Source organism: Silene latifolia, chromosome 7, assembly GCF_048544455.1.
Source record: "Silene latifolia isolate original U9 population chromosome 7, ASM4854445v1, whole genome shotgun sequence".
In the NCBI taxonomy this organism is placed as follows: Eukaryota; Viridiplantae; Streptophyta; class Magnoliopsida; order Caryophyllales; family Caryophyllaceae; genus Silene; species Silene latifolia.
This window is the reverse complement of record NC_133532.1, coordinates 19332532-19354992: the sequence shown is the minus strand read 5'-3', so window position 1 is coordinate 19354992 and position 22461 is coordinate 19332532. Positions and strand designations below refer to the sequence as shown.

At 37.4% G+C, this 22461-nt stretch overlaps 2 protein-coding genes across 4 annotated transcripts; both read left to right on the top strand.

Moving 5' to 3' along the window:
* The first annotated feature begins 834 nt into the window (after window positions 1-834).
* On the top strand, window positions 835-16836 carry LOC141591886 (chromatin modification-related protein EAF1 A-like). Of its 3 annotated transcripts, none has more exons than XM_074412380.1 (23): window positions 835-1231; window positions 3342-3522; window positions 3595-3649; window positions 3750-3847; window positions 3930-5214; window positions 5320-5439; window positions 5617-5847; window positions 6491-6685; window positions 7309-7389; window positions 7892-7949; window positions 8031-8545; window positions 8661-8714; window positions 9660-9717; window positions 9815-10008; window positions 10415-10468; window positions 10552-10632; window positions 11010-11147; window positions 11338-11454; window positions 12009-12109; window positions 12234-12413; window positions 12733-13105; window positions 14323-15648; window positions 16398-16836. In XM_074412380.1, exons 2-22 carry the CDS (start codon window positions 3380-3382, stop codon window positions 15568-15570), a joined length of 5379 nt encoding a protein of 1792 aa, XP_074268481.1. In that variant the 5' UTR covers window positions 835-1231; window positions 3342-3379; the 3' UTR covers window positions 15571-15648; window positions 16398-16836. The 3 variants fall into 3 exon arrangements, with proteins under 3 accessions (XP_074268481.1, XP_074268479.1, XP_074268480.1); XM_074412378.1 differs by having other exon boundaries at window positions 3311-3522; XM_074412379.1 differs by having other exon boundaries at window positions 854-1231; window positions 3333-3522.
* Window positions 16837-20286: 3450 nt separating this feature from the next.
* On the top strand, window positions 20287-21536 carry LOC141589825 (uncharacterized). Its single transcript, XM_074410449.1, has 2 exons — window positions 20287-21206; window positions 21314-21536. Exons 1-2 carry the CDS (start codon window positions 20287-20289, stop codon window positions 21534-21536), a joined length of 1143 nt encoding a protein of 380 aa, XP_074266550.1.
* The last annotated feature ends 925 nt before the right edge of the window (window positions 21537-22461 follow it).

Genomic DNA, 22461 nt, shown 5'->3' with positions numbered 1-22461 from the left:
GAATTCAAATTCTTCTATAATAGAGTAAATTGCTTACCTAGTCTCTCTAGGTAAGTGGAAACGCCTATATGAAATGCATTTAACATGAATTCTAAAATCGTGTGATCCATCACTTTCTAGGCTGCGAAAGTGACAATTTACCCCCTTAATTTTGTTAAATGATGAAATTAGGACCCTTAAGTTTCCTTGTAATAATTAAGCCTCTTAACTTTAACAAAAAAAATGAAATTAGATCCTATTATTTATTTTTTATGAAATTCCACCAAAATTCATTTTTATAATCCAATTAATCGAATAAAAAAATTAATTTAATAACCTAATAACTTTTATATAATATATAATTGTAATACTAGGTATTGTTTTTATAATTTTACAATTTTTAGACAATTAGTTATATATGTAAGAATAGTTTATAAAATATTATCATATTTTATTTAGTTTAATATGGATGAGTGTAAAATTATTATTTAGATGAATAATTAAATTTATATAATTTTAAAATTAGTAACTTTTATGTGTTATTAGTTGAAAAATATAAAATGATTTTTTGTTGAGATTTAAGTGAAATGTAAAAATTAGGGTTGAATTTCACTTTTTTTTTTGTTAAAATTAAGGGGCTTGATTGCTACAATTGGAGCCTAATTTCACCAGTAAACAAAGTTAAGGGGACAAATTATCATTTTAAGACAAAGCAAATTCCTTAAGTGCAACCAAACGACTCCGGCTATTCCTAATATTTTCTTAAAGTACCCCTCCACATTTATTCATTTAGGAAGCCAAGAAAAAAAAACGCACGAGGGGGAGAATATAATATTCTTAAACAAAGGAGAAAACAACGTTAAAGTCCGAAAATAGCCTTTTATTTTTTTCTTTGACCCAACAAAAAAAAAGGAAAAAGAAAAAAGCAGCAAAACAATTGTTTCGATTTGGGAACGTGATTGCATGCTTCGACATTTTTTAACCCTAGAAATTGAATTGAATTAAATCCCTCTTTTCTCATTTTAATTTCCCAAATTTTCCCTCTCAATTGATTTTTCACTCAATTGATTCCAACATTATACATCCTTTCAATCATGTCGATTTTCTGAATCGATTTGTAAGCCCTAAAAAAAAAACCCTAGTTTTCGAAATCAATTAGGGCACGGATTTTCCGACACTTGATTGATCGAACTTGAACCCTAGCTTTCGCGGGTTCGGATTTCGCGTTTGCGAGTGGTTTGATTTTGCTCAGGTGATCTTCTCGACTTCCAATTTTGACCTAATTTTCGCAATTGATTGTCGGAAACCCTAGAATGTGGAGAACTAGGGTTGTGAAATTGGGAATTGGTTTATTTTAGTTTAATTTCATGGGGGAAAGTCAATTGGCGTGTTGAATGTTGCTGAAATGGGATTATTTATGCATTGTGTTGCGCAATTGTTGCTGAGATTGTGATGGAGTGTTTGAGTTTTGCTTGTATTTGTGGTCTGTGAGCTTGTTTATGTGTGGCATTTGTTTCAAAGTGTTAGCATCAGTATGTTCGTGTTCCGAAATGAAGTACTCGATGTCTAGGTTTTACTTTGATCACTTACTGTATGAAATGTGGACTTAATATCAAGCTGGTATCTCTGTGATTTTAATTTGTGTGGGATTAGGTGACATTGTTTGGTTTATTGGTGCATTTGCGCCTATGATTACTTCGTATTTGAAGTTGCATTTCAGGTTCCATTGTGTACTTTGCTGGTAATAAGTATTCATTTTCTGCAGCTTCTGTGGGCTTTCTGGCTACAGTATTGTGTCAGTCGTGTTAACAATCTCGCCATTTAAAGCTGCATTGGTAATCGGCATTTGATAGATGCGGTCATACTTCTTATTTTCCACATAAGTCGTAGAAGTACAAAATCTTACCGTTGCTGAACGTTCTTTCCTCTTATATATACAGATATACTACATGCTATGTTATTAAACCATAGTTGGGCAGTGCTGTTAGTGTAATTTGTTGATTGGGCTGCCCGCCGACCTATGTTGCTCGGACTCGTTTAGAAGTATTCGACATGGGTGCGTGTCCAAGTGTCGGATTCGGCTATTTTAGGAAAAAAATTCAGGTGTTTGGTCTTAAATGAAGTGTTCGAGTGTCCTACCCATATCCGAGTGTTGAGTGTCCGACACGGGTACGTGAGGTAATATTCAAGAGTCCGAGCAACATAGCTGCCGACCGTATTTTTCAAGAGTATATGTCTTGAGCTTGATGAGAATTCTTTGTATTTTGCTTGAGTCGTATTATATATGTCAAATTTCCATTCAACTGAGTATCCAGATGATTTAGCAAAGGAGCTTTAAACCCCTAACTCATTTATTGCAGGATCAATTCTAGATTTTAGGGTGGTTCTGTTCATCTCACACCATTGATGATGCATAAACAATTGAGTGTTTTGGATTTGTTGACTGGATATACTGATTTTTTTTTTCTTTTTTGCATAAAACAATAGTTTTTTTTGTGTTTGATGTAGATCATGCTTGTCATGCCGATAGTCGGATGTCCAATAGACCTAGGATATAAATTGCAAAAAATGTTTTCCGTTAACTGTGCACAAGTGAGGAACTGGAGTGGAAAGAGTTATCTTTCCTTATAAGCATAGGCATGGTTTTTGTTGAATTCATGAAAAGATTAATCAACAATGAATGTAAGGGTCACACTATACTACGTAGTTCTTTTTTTTATTCTTTTCTGTTGCGTTTATACTTTATTACCGTTGATATTTGATGATTACTTAGTCTTCCACGTGTGTATAGCTCCTTAGGCTTTTAAAGTTATAGTAGTGAATAAGATGATGACAATGCTTGGGATTAACAACCAGCTTTTGATCCATCAACAGCTCGAGTTCTGAAAATATTGTTTAATGGCTTCTTTTTCGATTTCATTTGATTTTATTGTGCTTTGTAACACTCAAGAAACCTCAGCAACTATTATGTAATTTGATTTTGGCGGTGACAAATGTAGAGTCTATGTCTAATTGAAACACTGCAATTTTCTCTGTACAACTTCACTTGTCAAAAAAAAAATCATTGTACAACTGTTATTTTCCCTTAAGTAGTGCATGCAATTTTTCACCTTTTATGCCCTGTATTTTTGCTTTGACCTGGTCCTTGTAAGTCTTCTATTAGCATACTTCTTTGTCCTTTGTCATCGCACTAAATCATAACTTTCATTGAATATGTGCTTTCCTTTCGAGTTTGGCGCGGCAAGCATCTATTAGTGTAGCGTCTGGTTGAGTACTGGGATTTTTCCCTTTAGGTTTATTATCTGGTTTTGAGATGTCTGCTTTCTGTCAGTTTTTTTCTGAGACCTGTCCAGATTCTATAGGCAATGGAAGGGGAGAACTTATAGCTTTTCTTAGAGGAATGCATGGATTTAGTTCAGGATCTACTTCCCTCATAAATGCTGAGCCAGATGCCATGGGAGGAGTTCTGGACGGCGATGTTGGTATTGGCACCAAGCCCTCTCCGCGCCGCGCAGCAATAGAGAAGGCACAAGCTGAGCTAAGGTAACAAGGATTTTTTTCTTGACAATCATGATATCCGTGTTGCTTTACGTACAACTTTTGTGTTCATCTCAGACTGGAATATGATATTCGAGAGGAAAGGAAAAGAGAGCTCGAGTTTCTTGAGAAAGTAAGATTAGCTCTGCTTTTTATTCTGTATGTCAGCATTTTTTTTGCTGTGCATTCATATTTTGCTAAACTTTTGGAGGGTTGACTTCCTTTTTGTGCAGGGCGGAGATCCTCTTGATTTCAAATTTGGTCATGCAGTATCAGTCAGTGTCCAGTCTACATCACACACTGATCAACAGCTGGATCAAAATTTGACTAGGTAATTTTCAAGCTTGAATTTGTTTCTGCAGGTATGCAAATTGTGAACTGCAATATCACTGGCTACTGTGTTCTTGATGCAGTGAAGCAAAAGGTAGTTTCGCATTGACTCCATCGCCTCATGGAGATTCAGTCGAAAGTAGCGGGCGATTGGGGGTAACTACTACATGTGAACCAAATAGTGCTGATAACTTTGATTGTGAAAATGAGATACTTCAAAGTGATATGAAGCCACTGTGTCCTGGTAGAAGCAACATTCCTTTGTTAGAGCATTTTTCTCAGCTTGGTAGGGGCCAGACTGTGAAGAATTTAGAAGATTGCCAAGCATATAGACGAAGGAATCGATCTAGGCCAAATCATGTTGACCTTCGTTCTAGTTCTGCTGATATGCCTTCTGGTGAGGGGCATGACTCTTCTATGCCTGCTCGTCATGGGATACTTTCTAAACCTGTCGCATCTGAGAATCAGATTGAAATGGAGGTTGATGGCACACATGTGATGCATCCTATGACTTCAAGAGTCACTAAGTTTGCTGAAGGGAAAAATTCATCAATTCAAAAGGAAAAGCTGGAGGAAGTGCGAAATATGTGTTTAAAAGCCAATGAGGCTCTTGATACCGTAACAAATGTTGAACCTTCTATTGATGTAGGAAGGGATAGCATAGTTAATTTAGATGTTGATTGTCCTCCCTTCATGGGCGCAGAAAATACAGAGTATAATGCTGCTGCTTCACACCTGAATGAGACTGGTAAAGTTGATGGAGATGACAAGCGTACGACAACTGATGCTCTTAATAACAAAGTGCCTGGCGTAACAGAGGGCTTATTTTCCGAATCCACTTCCAGCCACACTGCCATTTTAAATGGAAATGGGAATATCGATAGTGATTTGCTTACTAAGTTAGATAATGTAGATAGTAATGGAGCCCTTAAGGGACAAATGGTATCAGTTGGAGAGAAGTCAGTCAGCAAAGATATGCCAAGTGAGGATCATGTCACTAATGCCATGGAAATTGCTCCTTTTATTAATGAGGGCCAGAGTCCTACTAGCCACCAAGGAAATGGGTCTATCAAACAAGATCATGCTGAAGTTGATAAGGACAAATCTTTTCTGCAGGATGAGGCTAAGGGCGTCCCGTGTGTTGAAGGACAAGAAAAACATGATAGTGCTGAAATAAAATCAGAGAAAGAGCTTGGCCAGCTTGATAACTGTGGTCCCGAGGTGGAGACTTCTTGCCCTGTGAGACCTATTCTGGATCTTGCTTCCGATTCATCTGTGTTAGAAATTCTACCTTGTACTGAAAACCAGTCTAAGCCACTGGACAGGGCACAAGAGGATAGGATCTTGGAAGAAGCACGAATGATAGTGGTGATTTTGAGTTTCTTCTCTTTTTCTAAATGATATCTTTTCTTTTTGATGGCGGTATATTGTTTTCATCTGGTGCTAACGAATTGTAGTGGCTTATTTTGATAGGCAAAACGAAAAAGGATTGCTGCATTATCTATTGGTTTGTTTCCGAGAGAGCACCGACAGAAATGTCACTGGGACCTTGTGCTGGAGGAAATGTCTTGGTTGGCAAATGATTTTGCACAGGTTGGTAATTTGTCACGGACCTCCCTCCCTCTTTCTTTCGCCTGCATTTTAGTCTTTGCAGTGTTCTTATCTTTATTCGTTATATGTACTGACGTACTGTATACATTGTGTTGCTAATCAGCCGACAAGATAATTAGTCGCTATTTCCAATTTAAAAGTCTCTGTGCTAATTTCCAGGAGCGTCTCTGGAAGATGACTGCTGCTGCTCAAAATTGCCGCCGTGTAGCTTTTGCTTCTCGAATAAGATTGGAGGAACGAAATAAATTTTCAAACCAGAAGAGTGTAGCCCATACCTTGGCAAAGGCTGTGTTGGAGTTCTGGCATGCAGCTAGGCTCAGTGTTGAGAAGGCCGATAGTTCTCAGCTTGAGAAATGCAAGCATGAACTTCCACTGGAGACTATTGATATGGTACAGACGAAAAGCAAGGGTGGACATTTCACTACAGTTCTGATTATTGTTGCATAACCCATGAATGCTTGGGTTCATTATCCTCCAATTTTTTTTTCCAATTTGGTCATTTCTCAGATTTAATCATACGAATCCTTTACTGCTGTTGTGACAGAAATTATAATGTCTTATCAACTCTGGACTAACTGTTTATAGTGTTTAGTATTAGGCATGTATGTGACATCCTAAATGCATAGTAACTATTTTAATCTGTCAGCTTGGAGGGTCATACACGGGTGCATGATTCACTTTTGGACACAACTTTCTCATTAGATATAATAGTTTTTGGCTTAACTGAAGTGACAAAATTGTTGTGTTATGTCAGAGCATCACTCATAGAAATGCAATTATGTGAGGGTTTTAGAAAGTTCTCACTACCGTGATAAACTACAGAGAACATAACTTGAAAATGAAAGCAAAATTTGATTCTGAAAAGCTAGTGTAATTGTTCATTTATAATTTTCTAGCATATCCTGCATTCCCATATCTAAAAATTGGGGAGTGTATATCATTTTGCTGCATAAGATCTTAATTGTTAATGTTGAATAATAGAGACAGCTATGCCTTAAGAATGTTCTCTTTTTTTGTTGCATGTTGCAATCAGGATAATAAGGCGTCTTCAGATATGATGAAGTCCACTAAAAGGAAACTGAACCATGCTATTTATGGATATGCTGTGAGATTTGTACAGTGTAATAGCCTTTCGAAACCTCTTGTAGAAATTGAAGTTCCCGGGGTCACAAATGTTACTTGCGATATTGGCTTACCTGAACTTTCTTGGGAGGATCAGTTTTCTGAAGTATGCTTTATTTGTTCCCTGCCTTGCATTTTATTTATTGTTCATGCTGTTCCTGAGAATGATTAATTGCTAATTTGCTACTTCCGTTGTCCGTGCACATTGTTTATGTTCCGAGCCATTAGTTCATTTCCTTCCCAGGCACGCTTGTGTGGTTGAGTGTGAAATGCGAACCCTTTTTATGGACGTGGGGCACTCTTTTGTTTGTGCTTGTTAAGTCAGTTGTTAGATTATGCAGTTATGATTCCTTGTTCAAATCAGAGCAACTTGGTTGGCGTTAGGATTTTTTTTACCTTAAACCATTGTGGTCAACTGTATATGTCTGCTCAGATATGAATCAGCTCTGTGGCAAAATGAGTTTGTAATGATGTTTTTCTTAATCTCTATGCCGTACTGGGATCTATGTTTGAATCAAGTATATATGTCTGCTCAGATATCTTCAAGTTGTTAATTAATTAATTTACACCTGGAACTCTGTGGTGTATGCTTGCAAACCAGATGCTCTTTTTCCTTTTATGTTAGGTGACATGCTTTTTAATATTCAGGACATAGTTTTCATTCGTAACATTGCATGCTTTGTGTACGGCAATTGTTTCTATATCTTATTTCCCATTTACTATTATCAGGAAAATCTTTTCTATGCGGTTCCTCCGGGTGCAATGGAAATGTACAGAAAATCAATTGAGTCGTGTTTGGAGGAGTTTGAGGTATACACCCATTATCTTTGCCATTTGCATACTAGATCCACAAAAAATAAGTTAGTCCAAATAAAGCAATCAGCTCGGATGCTCGGTTTTGTTCCAGAAATATTCATCAGATTTCTCTTCTTGATTTTGGATTTTTTTTTCTTTTTGATCGTGCTACTCCAAATTCAAGGATCTGGAGATTTTGGTTGCACGTCAATCTCTGCATGAAAACAAGCAATAATCTACTGTACAGCAGACTCATTAAGATCATAGGTTCAACTGTTCAAACCCTAGTGCTACCACTGCCTTCTGTAACCCCACAAAAAAAGAAACTTTCCCCAGATGCTTATTATCTCAAGATAGCTCCAACTAGTTTTAGGGTCCTTGAGCTTTGGACGACAAATCACTTACTACTTTGAGATATGTATCATGGATACAGCTTCCAGTGAGTCTTTTAGTTTCCATTCGCTGTTGTAACCTTTTACTTTCTTTTTCATGTGCTTTGTTTGTGGACTTTGTGCAGAGGATTGGCAACAGTACTCTAGAGGAAGTTGTTACATCAACCCATAGTGCAGCAGCAGGTACATGATTAGGTTGACGAGTTTTCTTCTATTTGAATAATAATTTGGCATTCAATTTTCATTCTTGGCTTACTGTTGTAGAATGTGAATATGAAGATAAAGACTGTGAAGAAAATGAAGGGGAAAATTTGTATTATCAGCATGGAGCATTACATACTGGGAAGCCGTCAAAAAAGAAACTGAAAATCATAAAGTCTTATGCTGCTAGATCTTATAAATTTGGAGATGATTTTAGCTATGGGCACTGTGCAGAGACCAGGAATGGGCCCACACAGTTGACTGTAATGGGAAAAAGGCCTGTCAACAATCTTCATGTCGATCCTATCCCCATCAAAAGGATGCGTACTGCCTCTAGGCAAAGGGTTGTGGGCCCCTTTGGTACCGGCTCTGTTGGTGTTGCACCAGTGCTAAGTAGAGCGGACGCTTCCAGTGAAGATACCAATTCTTTCCAGGATGATCAGAACACTCCGCATGGTGGGTCAGTTGGCCTAAGAGGGTTAGAGGTTGATTCAACAATGAACTATGAGAACCAGTCTATGTTTGATTCTGCAGAAAAGTCGGCAAAACCTAAGAAAAAGAAGAAAATTAAGCATCAGGTATGTTGAGTCTCAAACCACAGATTCCTGGTCTTTCGGTGTTAATTGAGTAAATCTATATTTCATATTCCGAAATTTGTCCTTGCTCATTGTTGGAAGTCTGTTTATGATACAGAGTTTATCACACGACCAGAGATGGCAGTTGGACTCCACCATGCAGAATGAACAGGTGAACCGTCTTCTAAATTCAAAGACCTTCATTTGTGTCTAATTTTTATGTGGCCGTTAGTAAATATAAGTGTACAACCCTTTTAAAAGGATGGAACAGAAGTTTAAGTGGTGGAGGAATAGAACGTAAGAGAGTCCCAGCATTTCATAAAGCAAATGCTTTTTTGACATGAAAACAATGGCTATAATCTATGCTCCAGATTGCCTTTTCGTTCTGTTGTGGTAAAGAGTATTCAGTAGACAGATTGTTCATTAGTTGATATCCTAAAATTGTAAAAGTGACAAATCTAGACATAACAAAAATTAGTTGTGCTTCAAGTTCCATTTATCTTCTTGGAGCATCCCCCGGTATGAGTAAAGATCTTCTTCCTTAGCCACCTGCTAAAGATAGCAATAGAACAAAAGCGTGAAGGAACATGTACTGGCTTTATTAGTTTAGGGAAGAATAGAGTAAGCATTGAAGCAAAGGGTAATTTTTCATTATAAGAATTGAAAGTAAGCAGGGTTCATACCATAGAAAATCAAATGAAGGCCAAGCGATGATAATTTTATAGAAACAGAAAGAGTGTGTACTGAAGAACACGGTGATTTAACCTGTTTAGCTATTAGCTATCTGCCAGAGTGCCAAGCTGCCAACTAATATACATGAAATTGGCTCCCTAAGACATTGTAAAAGTGATTGAAAGATACAGAAGCAAGATTCTTTGGTTGTGTTCTTGCAGTTCATGAGAAGTGTGTGCATGTATTCTTGTAATCTTGTTTAGTCATCCTTTTCTTTTCAGTAGATTGTAAAAGTAAGTGGCAATATTTATCTTAGAATGAGATTGTTGTTAGCTTCTATGTTTGTACTCTGTGGACTTCACCTGCATATCTTGTAAGGTCCTTCTACAAACTTCTGCCTGTCGTCTCCCATTCTCAAACATATGGATGATTTTTGATGATGCAGAATGATCTTGTGAGAAAGCGATCGGTCAATCACCAGCCTGAATCCAATGGAAATAGCAGTAAGGCTTATTTTTTCCTAGTTAAATTTGTCCGTTCATACTATTACTTTTTCGAGCTAACTAATTATTTTCAACCTGCCTCCTCCTCCATCATTAGGTTTATTTGGTCAGCATGCTAAGAAGCCAAAGTTAGCAAAGCACTCATTGGATAAATCATTTGATAATGCCACCCTCATGAGTGGGTCAGCTGCTTCACCAGTGGCTTCCCAAATGAGTAACATGTCCAGCCAAAATAAATTGATTAAATTTATTGGTGTTCGAGATAGGGGTAAAAAAGGCAAAGGACTCAAGGTAATGTCTTTCTCGAGTTGCATGCTTAATTATTAAATCAAACGGACAACAGAACCTTTAAGAGGAACACTCCCCTTTCTAATTTCAACTAGTTTGGGCATCGCTAAATTTTGTTCATCAAGAGTTCTCAGACTCCACATATTTTGGGTTTTGGTTGTTAAATTATGATTTCCAGTTTTGGTGGAGCCGAAAACTCAATAATCTTTGACATTGTTTGGAATATGATTAAAGCAAAATGATTACTTAATTGTTTGCACTTATTTTGTAATAATTGGTCACATAATTTTGACATGGGTAAAGTTGTGTACACTTAACCTTCATACATGGCCATATGCAAGGCACTGGGATAATGTTGTTATTATTGCTTTAGTTATTATAAGAATTTAACTCTGAATTCTACTTGTAGGTGTCTACAGGACAACTTGGTTCAGGAAGCCCATGGACTATTGTCGAAGATCAGGTTCTTTTTCTTCCTTTTGGGTGTACGATGCCTCCATTTATGTTCGGAGTTTTCCTGAGTTCTTCTATCCTCTCATTCCTCAGGCCCTTGTTGTGCTCGTTCATGATATGGGTCCAAATTGGGAGCTTGTGAGTGATGCTATAAACAGTATTCTGCAATTCAAGGTACAAACCCCTCCTCCCTTTCAATAGCCTTTTCTTTCTGTCTGGAAACTGCGCATTTAGATTAGTTTTTTTAAATTATCTAGTGTGGAATATATCCTTACGCAAGAACCTCGATGATAATATTAAATCTAAAAAGGGTTTTGTGCAAGTTTTTTACGATTGTGAGGTGAGTTCTACAATAATCGGATAATTTGTGAATTCGTAATCATAAATGAATATTGCTGATTATGTAAATACTCAAAACTTTCGTCAAAACGTTTAAACTAAACATGTTTTATCCATTAATTGTTGTGTTTATTGTAAATTTTGTTTTTACTTCTTCTATAGAATAATGGTAGAGGAGGTGATCAGTCTATTGTTGCCTCTTTTTTATGCAGTGCATTTTCCGCAAGCCTCATGAATGCAAGGAGCGGCACAAATTTTTGATGGACAGGCCTTCCGATGATGGTGCTGACAGTGGTGAAGATTCAGGATCTTCCCAACCTTATCCTTCTACATTACCTGGGATTCCAAAGGCAATCTCTTCGTATTTATCCCACTTTTTTTTCATTGTTTTTTTTCATTGTTTTTTTTTTTATTTTTTTTATTTTTTTTTTTATATCGGGCTTCACCATCTTCGTGTAAAATTGGATTTACCCTATCTGGTTTGTACTCTGGTTTTAGAAGCCTGGCTTCTGCTCAATTTGTTATATTTCATCTATTCAGGGTAGTGCAAGGCAATTGTTCCGAAGTCTTCATGCACACGTGGAAGAGGATAACATTAAGTCCCGTTTTGAGAAGATTATTCTTATTGAACAGCAACTATTTTTTCGAAAGAAAAAGGTACTATGTTTGTTGATGAAGAGATTAGAAGAATTGTTTTTGTTAACTTTTGGTCAACTGGCAAATATGGAAGCATATGATTGTATCCTCTTCAGTCCGGTCAATAATGTCTTCGTGTACTAAACACATTTGTGACGTATTAATCTTCAGCTTGCAAATAAAGTACTTAACTAGAAGCTTTTTTGGAATGTGAACTTAAATTTTAATTCTTCATTACTGTGCTCTTTCTCGAAATTAGTGGAAAATGGTGAGATAATTGGCATTCCCTCTTCACTTTTTGGTACTTCGCTATTGAGTGATTGACCCATCCGATGCAAGTTTTCGAAAACTGCCCTGTTAGGGAATTTCCCGAAACTCCCAGAGAAAAGGGAAGTGAATCAGACACCCATAAATCTCTTCTAAGGATTCCAATCTGTAACTTATGGTGTATTACTACTTCAAAATAATGAAGAATGCAAGCTTGTATAGTGTGATGATGCTTTTAGACTTGTAAGCTTAAGCGTATGCCTATGGGCTTGCCAGTTTTTTTTAACTCACAAATCCCTGTTTTGAAGAATGATAATCAGGATTTGAAGCATATAGCACCTGCTCACGGTTCACATGTTCTCTCACTCTCCCAAGTCATCCCTAATAATTTGAATGGAGGAGTACTGACGTGAGTTGTTACTCTATCTCTCAGTTCATTTGGTTATGTGCCAAGGCTGGAATTATCTTTCGAAGAAAATCTTCTAATTTGGCACAAGTAACTCAGAACCTTTATGTTTTCTCCTTTTTCACAGACCACTTGATCTTTCTGATACTGCTACATCCAATCAAGAGAATCTCTCTGCTGATGGGTTAGGCAGTACACCTGTAATAAACTCTACTAGCGGGCTCAATTCGCCGCTCCAAAGTCCTCAAGGTTCACAAGGCATGTCTTTAGCAAACAATCTGGCATCCCCTCAGCTCACTAGTTCCCGGTAATTTGTTCAACAATTTGAATTATTGGTATTGTGTAGAAAAATGATTGACCAGAGAAAACCGACCCAAACTTCCCTGAACTTGACCCTGTAAAACATGAAAAGTTTGTGAAGCAGAACTGTCGTGACCAATAGGCCAAACCGGCCCAATAAGACCCATGACCCAATAATGCCAAGGTTTACTCTTTCCTAGACTTGACCGACAAGACAAGAAAAATTGGTCACCGGAACTGACCCAATTTTGCTCTAGTGTGGTGGTCTGCTCTTTTATATTTGATATGTTTGCATACTTACGAGTTGAGTCTCTTAATCTTGTTAGGGATGCTAGATACTCAGTTCCTAGGCCCATTGAGGAGCAGCAGAGACTCCATCAGTTTAATTCCATGCTTCCTGGAAGAAATGTTCAGACACCAAACTTCTCTTCTCCTGGATCGCTTTCTGGTTCTGATAGGGGTGTGCGTATGCATCCTGGTGGAAATGGTGTTAACGTGATGCCTGGTATAAACCGAAGCGTACCAATGGCAAGACCAAGAGTTCAAGGAATTCCATCGACACCAATGCTGAATTCATCAAGTATGACCTCCAACGTGGGAGGGATGCCTGGTAACATCAATGTGCACTCTGGAACAGCTTCAGGTCGCGGAAATGGAAGTACTATGTATAGACCTCGTGACTCACTGCATAGTGTGCGGGTAAGTTTTCCAGTATTTGCTTGATCCCCCCCTCCTCCTCTGTGGATGTGCTGCCCACTGCCCAGTGACACTAATGTATTGTCTATATAGTATGTTTTGTTCTGATTGATACTCTCTCTGTTTCAAAACTACCTTCCATTTTCATATTTATATAAGAACTAAATAGAGTAGGATTAGAAATATCAATATTTATGTTTTTTTTGTTTTTTTAGCACCTCTATAACAAATATAGTATATTATTCAAAAGTGCAAAAAAGAACAAAAGTACAATTATTGATATTTCTATGCGACTAATAAATTCATAGACCGTATGAAACAGAGGGAGTAAAGTACACTGGAGTAGTTGATTGAGGACATTAGGATTAGAGTGACTAAAGTCTATTATGCTCTAAGATGATTAGGTTATGTTCTGTTTTTCTTAATTTTACTGAAATTATATTTGCTGAAGCTGTTTTTTTTTTCAAAAAAAAAAAAAAAATTAGCAACAAAAATTGAAAGAAGACCGTTTCGTAACTCTTAAGGTAGAACAAAATATCAGTGTGTTAACTCTTCAAGTGGTGTGGCTCAAGTAACTACATAATAACTCACTATCCGAAGAAGAAACTTGTTAAAAAAAACTCAGGTCTTTCATCCTTTTATATTGTCCCCATTTGACTTGACTGGTCAAACTATTTCTACTTTTACCGATAATTTCTCAAAATATACAATAGTTACAAATATTAAAAAAATTTAATCCCTCTCTCCAACCACGATTTTCTTTCGTAAAAATTTTCACTCATATATTTTGATTTATGTGAAGATTATTCTTGGACGGAGAGAGTAATTGTTTTTGTAAAGCAAACAGTACAAATTTTACATTCTATATCTATTCTCGTTATATTTGGAGAAATTAATGGTCAAAATTGACATTGGTCAACAGAAACAATAATTTTGGGGTGGAGGTAGTAGCATTAGCCAATAGCCTTTGGGCCAAATGGCTATGACTATTTAGTATTCCTTGTTACTTTCCTTTTGGCCCTTAGGAGGTTGGGGATGCCTTGATGGTGGAGTTTTGAGGTTGAAAATGTTGATTTGTCATTTGTTATATTACCTAATTGATACTTATACATCGTGCATTTCCTGGACATGTGGATACTTCTAGTAATATTCTGTTAAAATTACTGATTACCTTGCTAACTCTAGTATGCATCGTTGGCCATTTCGCTCTTGTTAAATAGTCTGGTCAAAGTTCAGAACATCAGAAGCCGATGGCTTTGCCAGGAGTCCCTGCCTTTGGAGGTCTCAGTCCTGGATTCTCTAATAATCAGGCAACTTCACCTCTTCAAGCATATCCTGGCCATCAGCACTCTCATGTGCTTAACAGTCCTCAATCTCATCTATCAACATCAAATCACGGTGCCATTCCTGAGCAACAAGCCTATCGCATTTCAAGAGAGAGGCAAATGCAACAGAGAATGTTGCACCATCAACATCAACAGCATCCTATGTCATCTCCATCTTCATCTCAACCTGTCCCATTGCCTTCTCTAACCACCTCACCTCCAGTGACTCATGTGGATCCGGTGCCACATCAGCAACATAAGAACGTGCAAGGACTTGGGCGAAGTGCACAAAATGGTCCCAGTGGAGCGATAAATCAAGGGGGTAAGCAACGGCAAGGGCAAGCGCAGCAGTACCAGCAATCAGGCCGGCAACATCCACAACATCGTCAACAATCACATTCTCAACCGACTTCTAAACTTATGAAGGGAACTGAAAGAGGTAACATGGTCATACATCACACTCTTACTAACGATACATCACATTTGAATGGGCTTAGTTTAGCCAACTCCGCAAGCCAAGTTGCTGAGGAGGTATATTCAGGGTCTACTCTAGATACGCTGCCACCATCAAAACCTCTAATCCCGCACTCAACTAAGCCTGTTCAGCAAATATCTTCTCACTTAGAGGGTGTCAATCAGGTCAAGGTTTTAGGTTCAAACCAAGGTCCTTCGTCGACAGTTGTGCTTTCTCGTAATCGTCAGCAGTTGCAAGGAAAGCCAACATTAAAAATGGTGACTCAATCTCAGGCTTCTCTTCAGAGAATAAGTCAACAAAATCGTCAAATGAATTCTGATTCCTTAACCAAGTCTCAAGTCGATCACTCCTTAACAGAGCACAAGTCTTCAAGCATTGGCCCGCCATTAGCATGTGTTGATTCTGCTGGCAATGTTGGGGAAAGAAGTCGGACTTCTGTGTGTGATTCTTCTATGACTAGTGAATCCCCAGTAGTAGGCCCTAGTACCAGCCAAGGTGTCACAAATTCATTGGGTATTGAGCCTTTTTCGTTAGGAAGCCAAGGTCTTGTCGTGGAGAAGCAGCCATCGGGTAGCAACTTGATATCTCATGAGCTTGAAGCACAATGGCAACAACAAGAATCACAATTGCTACAAAAACAGTCACAGATTCAAGGTGGCTTGACGTAAATCAGAGACTTGAGTAATTTGCAGCACACTTGTTCCCTCCTTGATCAAGTCTGATTCCCTTGTAACAGCTATGTACAGGTATGGAAGATCTCATATCCCATATTGATTTGATCAAGTCTGAGTGATTAGATATCTGAGCGTGATAGCAAACTGCATCTTTGCTTTGACGTTAAGTAGCATACCCATATTTTTTTTCTAGGATGAAGCATGCATTGTGTTTGTGCCATCTTGACAGCATTAAGAAATATGACCTCATTGACCCCCGCCCATCACCCCTTCTCGTAATGATAAAGTTGATACTCATCCATGAATTAACTTCTTGATTTTCGTGGATGACGATGAACAGAAGTACCACTAGGAATCTTCCCTTTTGTGTGTTATGTGTGGCCATTATGATTTGTGAGTTGTGAGCCATCATCTTTACTCAACTTGCATTTTCGAGCACATCTTAGTTCTTACTATACTTGTCAGTTTTGATGCACAAGAAACTGTAAGTTTATTCATGAACATAGGAAGTACATTTTGTAACATCATAAACCGCCATGGTCCAAAGAACTCCGTATCCCGTTGCTCCATAGTACTGATTACTCTGTATTTGACAAGTGCAGTCTAATTTTGGTTAATAGTCCAATAGTATTAAGTCTATTACCTTACCGGCTTACCCTTATCCCCCAACCTCCTCTCGCTCATAGAACTCCTTTGTTCTGATGAAGCTAAGGGTGCCTTGTTTTCCTGTTTATGCTTTGAATTTACGATGTCCGTTACCTGACTGACATAATGGTTTTGTTTAATACTTGAGATACTCTTTCTTCCCGGCTATGTTTCAGATGAAGCTGCTAGTTTTGCAAGGCCATTACAAGCAGAAGCATATCGGATGATGATGATGATGATGATTGTTATTCCCAGGTTACTGACTTGACAATTTAGGCGAGGCTTTTTTTGGGCTAATCTTATTCTTGTATATTATCACTGCTTAGAGCTTCGTAATGATAGAGGATATAGAGGTAGGTACGTGTACAGACAGGCCTACTACAGGGTGTTGTCCCTCTATATCATTAACCCTTCCCCCATCCTTTTTCTCACACCCGATTTTGGGTTTCCGGCAACTTAGTTTAGGGCACCATTCCTTTTCAACCCAATAGTTTAGTTCATGTATTATTCTTTTACTGGGATCAAAGGGGGTAGCTTACATTGTTATAGGCAAAGGCCCATGAAAATTTTTGTGAATATAACTGTGTAGTGTTAATGATATCCTTTTAGTCATCATCTTGGTTTCTGTTCGAGCCTATGTTGGTAATGTATAAACCTCTACTCTTCATGCACTCTGTTCATGTATTTTTGGTAGGATTGCTTATGCTATAGCTACGTCTATAGCCTAAGACAGCAATCTTTTTCACTTTGACAAAAAAAAAAAAAAAAAAAAAAAAAAAAAAAAAAAAGTCTCAAATGCCTTCTGTTGCCTTTTCTTTTTTTTTCTTTTTTTTTTTTTGGGGGGGTCAAGGGAGCAATGAACAATTTTAATATTGACGGGTTTCAAATCTCGGGTCGAGTACCGTCATTCCTGGACTTTATTGGTGAATTTATCTGCATCAAACACCTTGTGATTTTTGAAAATTTGATCCGTTCAACATCGCACTTGTTCGAATTATGTCACCAACCCTAAAGAAAAGGGTAGTGTTATTTCCAAGAGGTGAAAGCCCATTCGCCACTATGGACTATGACAAGCTTTGGACATGGGTTCGAGTGTAACCGTAGCCTTAAAGTCAGGGGATTGTTCGTGATCAAGTTGGACCTCTCATAAAATACGGTAGAGACTAGGTTAACATTTTACTCGAAATTACCCTCAAAATAATGCTATATATGACGAGGTGGTATTCGTAAATCATTAACTGAAAATTAAACCTGGCATACATATCGAGTCATGTCTGGTTTGTTTTCGCGTCACATGTAAGCAGGTCATGAATCCTTCAAACCAAACTCAACCAAGTTAAATCTCGTGTTGTGTTAGTACTCATGTCTACCTACTTAAATAAATGGGTCATCAAATCCCAACCCTAAATCGTTAATTTCATGTCTGGTTCATGTCGTGTTTCGTTTCATGTCAATATTTGGAACATGTAAATTTGTTTATGTGATGGACAATCGAGAAAAAATAGGATTTATTTAGTAAGTAGGCCTTTCGTGTCAAGTTCGTGTTTAGAGAGCTCAAGTCAAACTCGGCCCACTTAAATATTGTGTCGTGTTTATGTCGATCCATTTATATATGGATCATTAAACATCACCAAAACTCGTTAATTTCGTGTCGTATTTAAGTCGCGTCATTATTTGTCAGCTCTACTGAAAATGAGTCTTCATTTAATCATGAAAGATTGCAAGCGAATATACCATGATGCTAAACTTTTGGGGATTTCATAAAATTTCATGACGAGTTTGTGTTTTTTGGCAGCTTTGTACAACTTAAAAGGTGAAATTATTATTGAATCAGCTACTCTCCTATAGGACCGTCCTATAGCATAGGACGGGCCCAATAAATGAGAGTAGCCCAATAATAGGGGGTTAAATGAATAAAAACAAAAACAAAAAATTGAAAACCCTATTTCTCCACTTCTAGTGCACGTCCTCCACCACAACCATCGTCAACGTTCTCAACATCAACAGTCAACACCGTGACGCTGCCGCCGTTAACGTTCTCATCTACTCCCTCTGCAGTCCACGTCTTCAGCTGCCACTCCGTTTCTCAAATTCACATCTCACCCTTTCCCAGATTGTCCTTCTTATCACCATAAATTAAAACTGAAGATGAAGAATGCTGATAATCAACTACCTAGGTTTGGAATTTGATCTTGAAAGTTTCATATTTTAAAATTAAAGTTCCATAGTTCTAAACTTTAGCTAATTGTTTTATCTTAAATACTTATTGATGGGGCATATTCTGCACCCGCTGACCGAGTCAACATATTGAGAAGGTCAAAGCCAAAGGACAGCAAGTCAACGTATTAGACAGCCTAACCGACATAGCCTGTCGGCCTGTCACTTGGGTCTCGGTCTCGGCAACTAGCCGGCCGAGAGGCATATCCGCTTACTCACATCCAGTCCCCTCGGCATGGAGTCAACCAGGCCCGCCGGCCCGGCATGGGTCCCTCGGCCGAGGGTAAGATAGTCTTTCCACCTGCTAGCCACTTGGCCACTACGTGACAAAAGGTGAAAGCCTATAAATACTCCACTTCTCTCATTGAGAAAAGGATCCAAAAAAAACTATCCGAAAAACATCTAATAATCTGGTATAAACTCTCTTATCTCTCTACAATATACTTTGTCAAGTTAACACACAACTTATCTCAACTTATCTCTTTAAGTTTACTGACTTGAGCGTCGGAGTGAGTACGCTCGGTACCAAGCCGAGCCCTCAGTTTGTTCATCTTTACAGGAGAGAGCGAAAGGAAGAGACAAGCAAACGACGTCATTCTACAAGCTTAAGTGGTCATAATCCTGCTCCGGAATTACACCCGGAACACTTATGTTTTTATATTGAGAACACTGAGTTTTAAGTTGAAAATTATGGATTTCAAAGTCATTTAAAAGTTGTACATGGTAAACTCATAATTCTAACTTTTTCATACAGATTGTTAAACATCTACAAGATGTAACTTCAAAACTAAAAGTTTTAGTTTTAAAACTTTAAACAATTATCATGAAAACTCAAGTTTTTGTCTTGCGTCTTTTCAATAGAAAGTATTGGTTTATATTTTGTCAAGTATGGTTTTAAAATTAATAACTTTTAGTTTTAGTTTGAAAGCTTAATGTTTACAAATTAATGGCCATGAGATGAATCGTGCGGAGGAGTTGCGCTAGGAGTATAGTTGGGCTGGAATTGAAGTCGTCGCTTGTAGTAGCCAGAGAGTTTGAGAGAGGTGAAGAGGGTGGAGGAGTGGACTACTGGAGTCCATTGTGTGTAGTTGACAGTTACCAATTAGTACGTGTTTTTCAATTTTTTTTGGTATTTTTTTTTTTCCTTTGGGCTTTTACTTATAAGGCCGGTCTTATACTATGAGATGTCTTATTAAACAATTTGTGTTATTGAATAATACTCCCTCCAAATTACTATCTTTGCCCCATTTCATTTGGGCACAAAAATTAAGGTAAGTAATAAACAATGAAAAAGTAATGAAAAGAAAGCAAGTGGATGTTTGTTAAGCTAAAAATTCTGAGTAGTATTATGGGAATGGTTAAGTTAATTAGAGGTTAATAAGTGATTACAAACTTATTGGGAGATGTAATAAAGCAAGTAATTTTCCCCCAAAATACAAAATGGAGGGGGATTTAAACACTCATAAATATTTCCCCCCCTTTTCTCCCACCAAAAACTACATCAGTTGCTTACTTTACATAAATATCTAGATTACACAACCAAATTTCTTCACATATTTTCTTCCTTATTTCCCTCTTCCATCAGTTCTTTCCTTTTCAGCTCCTCCATATCTTCTTTCCTCTTCTTCTCTTCTCTTTTTTCTTTGACAGTTATCCAAGGAACTGCACTTGAAAAAAAAGTTAGTCTCATATCCATTATATAAACAACCATAATATAATCAGAATACAAACTTACCTGTTTAAGTCATAAACAAAATACGTGGTCCAAACCTTTCAAACGATGACAGACATAAAATAGGCTGTATTCTACTCGAAGCCACAGTACATGGCAAGCCAGAGAGAGGAACAATGCAGAAAGTAGCTGACCAGTTTAATGTTGACAGGAAAACCATATTCAGGATATGGAATCTTACACAAAATCAGAGAACAAGTGGAGATGCACTCCATCTAGAATCAAAAATAAAGGGGAAGAAAGGCAGGGCCATAATAGAACTTCCAGTACAGAAGATTTTATTAATCCCCATGAGTGAAAGAGGGTCATTAATCACTTTCAGTAAAGCAATAGGAGTTTCACCATCTACTGTCCAGAAATGGGTTAAAGTTGGACTCATCAGATCACATACATCAGCATTGAAGCCAATGCTCACTGATGAAAATAAGTACAAGAGGATGTACTTTGCTCTTTCTAAGTTAAGGTATGACAGAATATCTAATTCCTTAAGATTTAAAGAAATGTCATTTGAAATTCATATGGATGAGAAGTGGTTTTACATTACTCAAGACCAAGCTAAGTTTTTTCTTCTATGTGAAGAGTTAAATCCATATAGAGCATGCAAATCCAAAAGCTTCATTACAAAGGTGATGTTCATGGCAGCAGTTTCTAGGCCAATGTATGATGGTAATGGTACCCTTGTATTTGATGGAAAAATTGGGATTTTTCCATTCACATTCAAAGAGCCAGCAAAAAGGAACTCAAAAAATAGGGTGGCGGGTACTTTGGAAACCAAGTCAATAACATCAATCACTAAACAAGTTGTCAAGGATATGCTTATTTCTAAGATTCTTCCAGCCATTAAAAGCAAGTGGCCGGCATCAGCCTCTAAGAATATAAGTATACAACAAGACAATGCAAAGCCACATATTAAATGCACAGATTATGATTTTCTGAATGCAGCCACTGCAGATGGTTTTAACATCAGTTTGAATCAACAACCCCCTAACTCACCTGATTTAAATGTGCTAGACTTAGGGTTTTTCAGTCAATTCAGGTCATTACAAAAAGGCTAAGGGCAAAAACAGTTGATCAGTTAGTCAACAATGTTGTGCAAGCGTGGGAAGAAGAGCCTGCTTTATGTTTAGATGATGTGTGGTTAAGTCTACAAGCTGTGATGTTGGAGGTTCTAAAGAATAAGGGACACAATGATTTCAAGTTACCACATCTAGGCAAACAAGCACAAAGGGCAGCAGGTACTTTGCCAAGAAATTTAGATGCAAACAAGGATATTGTAATGGAATGTCTACAAGATTTAAATGCAGCAGGGAAGGATCAAGGATTAGAAGAAATTATTGTGCCAATGACTTTAAATCATCAAATGTAATGCATACAAGTTATGTAATGTGCTCCACAGTCTTTTGAAATGAGATGAATGTTTATATTGGAAACATTCTAATCATAGAATGCTTACAATATAAACATCACTAAGATAGTCAACTTTTGTTGTAATATAGACAAGTAATGTATTGTGGTGAACAATGTTTTGAAGTTTAATGAAAACAGCTCTCAGAGCAATTAGCAATTTTATCATTGAGCCTTTACTGAGTATGAAAAAGGTCTCCTAAATCCAAATTACTAATTCAAGAATTATGTGCAAGAATGAATCTGTCAAGTGGTGGACTGTGAAAGACCTCCTACATAAACCAATCTCAAAAATCACATAACTCATGAACATAACTTGGTGGAATCCTCATCACAACTCTTATATATGGACTGAATAAAACATGTGTATGGTGTAAAAGTAAGCTACTGCTTAAGTGTTAAACAATCAGTGGTTGTCATTGAGTTCTCAAAGCAATCTGCATTATTATCATTGAACTCTCAAAACACTTAAGCACTAACCAACAAATACAGCAGTAAAACAAGTTAAATTCAATCCAATACTCTCATAGCTAGTGCATTATTATCATGGAGCAATTCAGTCTAAGGTCTCCAAAAGCCATGCACATTCAAGGAGTAAGTAGAATAATGAATCTGTCGTGTATTGGTCTATGATAGACTTCTTACATAAACAGAAGTCAAAATCACATAACTCATGAACATAACACGGTGGAATCCTCATCACAGCTTATTAATCATTCACAATGTCATCATTGAACATATATATGGATTGAATAAAACATGTGTATTGTGTAAAAGTAAGTTACTGGTTAAGTGTTAAACAATCAGTTTTCGCCATTGAGTTCTCATAGCAATATGCATTTCAAGTCACTGAACTCTGAAAACACTTAAGCACTAACTCACAAATA

Excerpts from the sequence above, each read along its gene's own strand:
- LOC141591886 (XM_074412380.1), top strand. The coding sequence starts at position 3,380 with ATGCATGGATTTAGTTCAGGATCTACTTCCCTCATAAATGCTGAGCCA. Across the intron at positions 7,390-7,891 it reads CGTGTTTGGAGGAGTTTGAG|AGGATTGGCAACAGTACTCT; the intron begins GTATACACCCAT and ends GACTTTGTGCAG. Across the intron at positions 11,148-11,337 it reads CATTACCTGGGATTCCAAAG|GGTAGTGCAAGGCAATTGTT; the intron begins GCAATCTCTTCG and ends TCATCTATTCAG.
- LOC141589825 (XM_074410449.1), top strand. The coding sequence starts at position 20,287 with ATGCAGAAAGTAGCTGACCAGTTTAATGTTGACAGGAAAACCATATTC. Across the intron at positions 21,207-21,313 it reads GGGTTTTTCAGTCAATTCAG|TCTACAAGCTGTGATGTTGG; the intron begins GTCATTACAAAA and ends TGTGTGGTTAAG.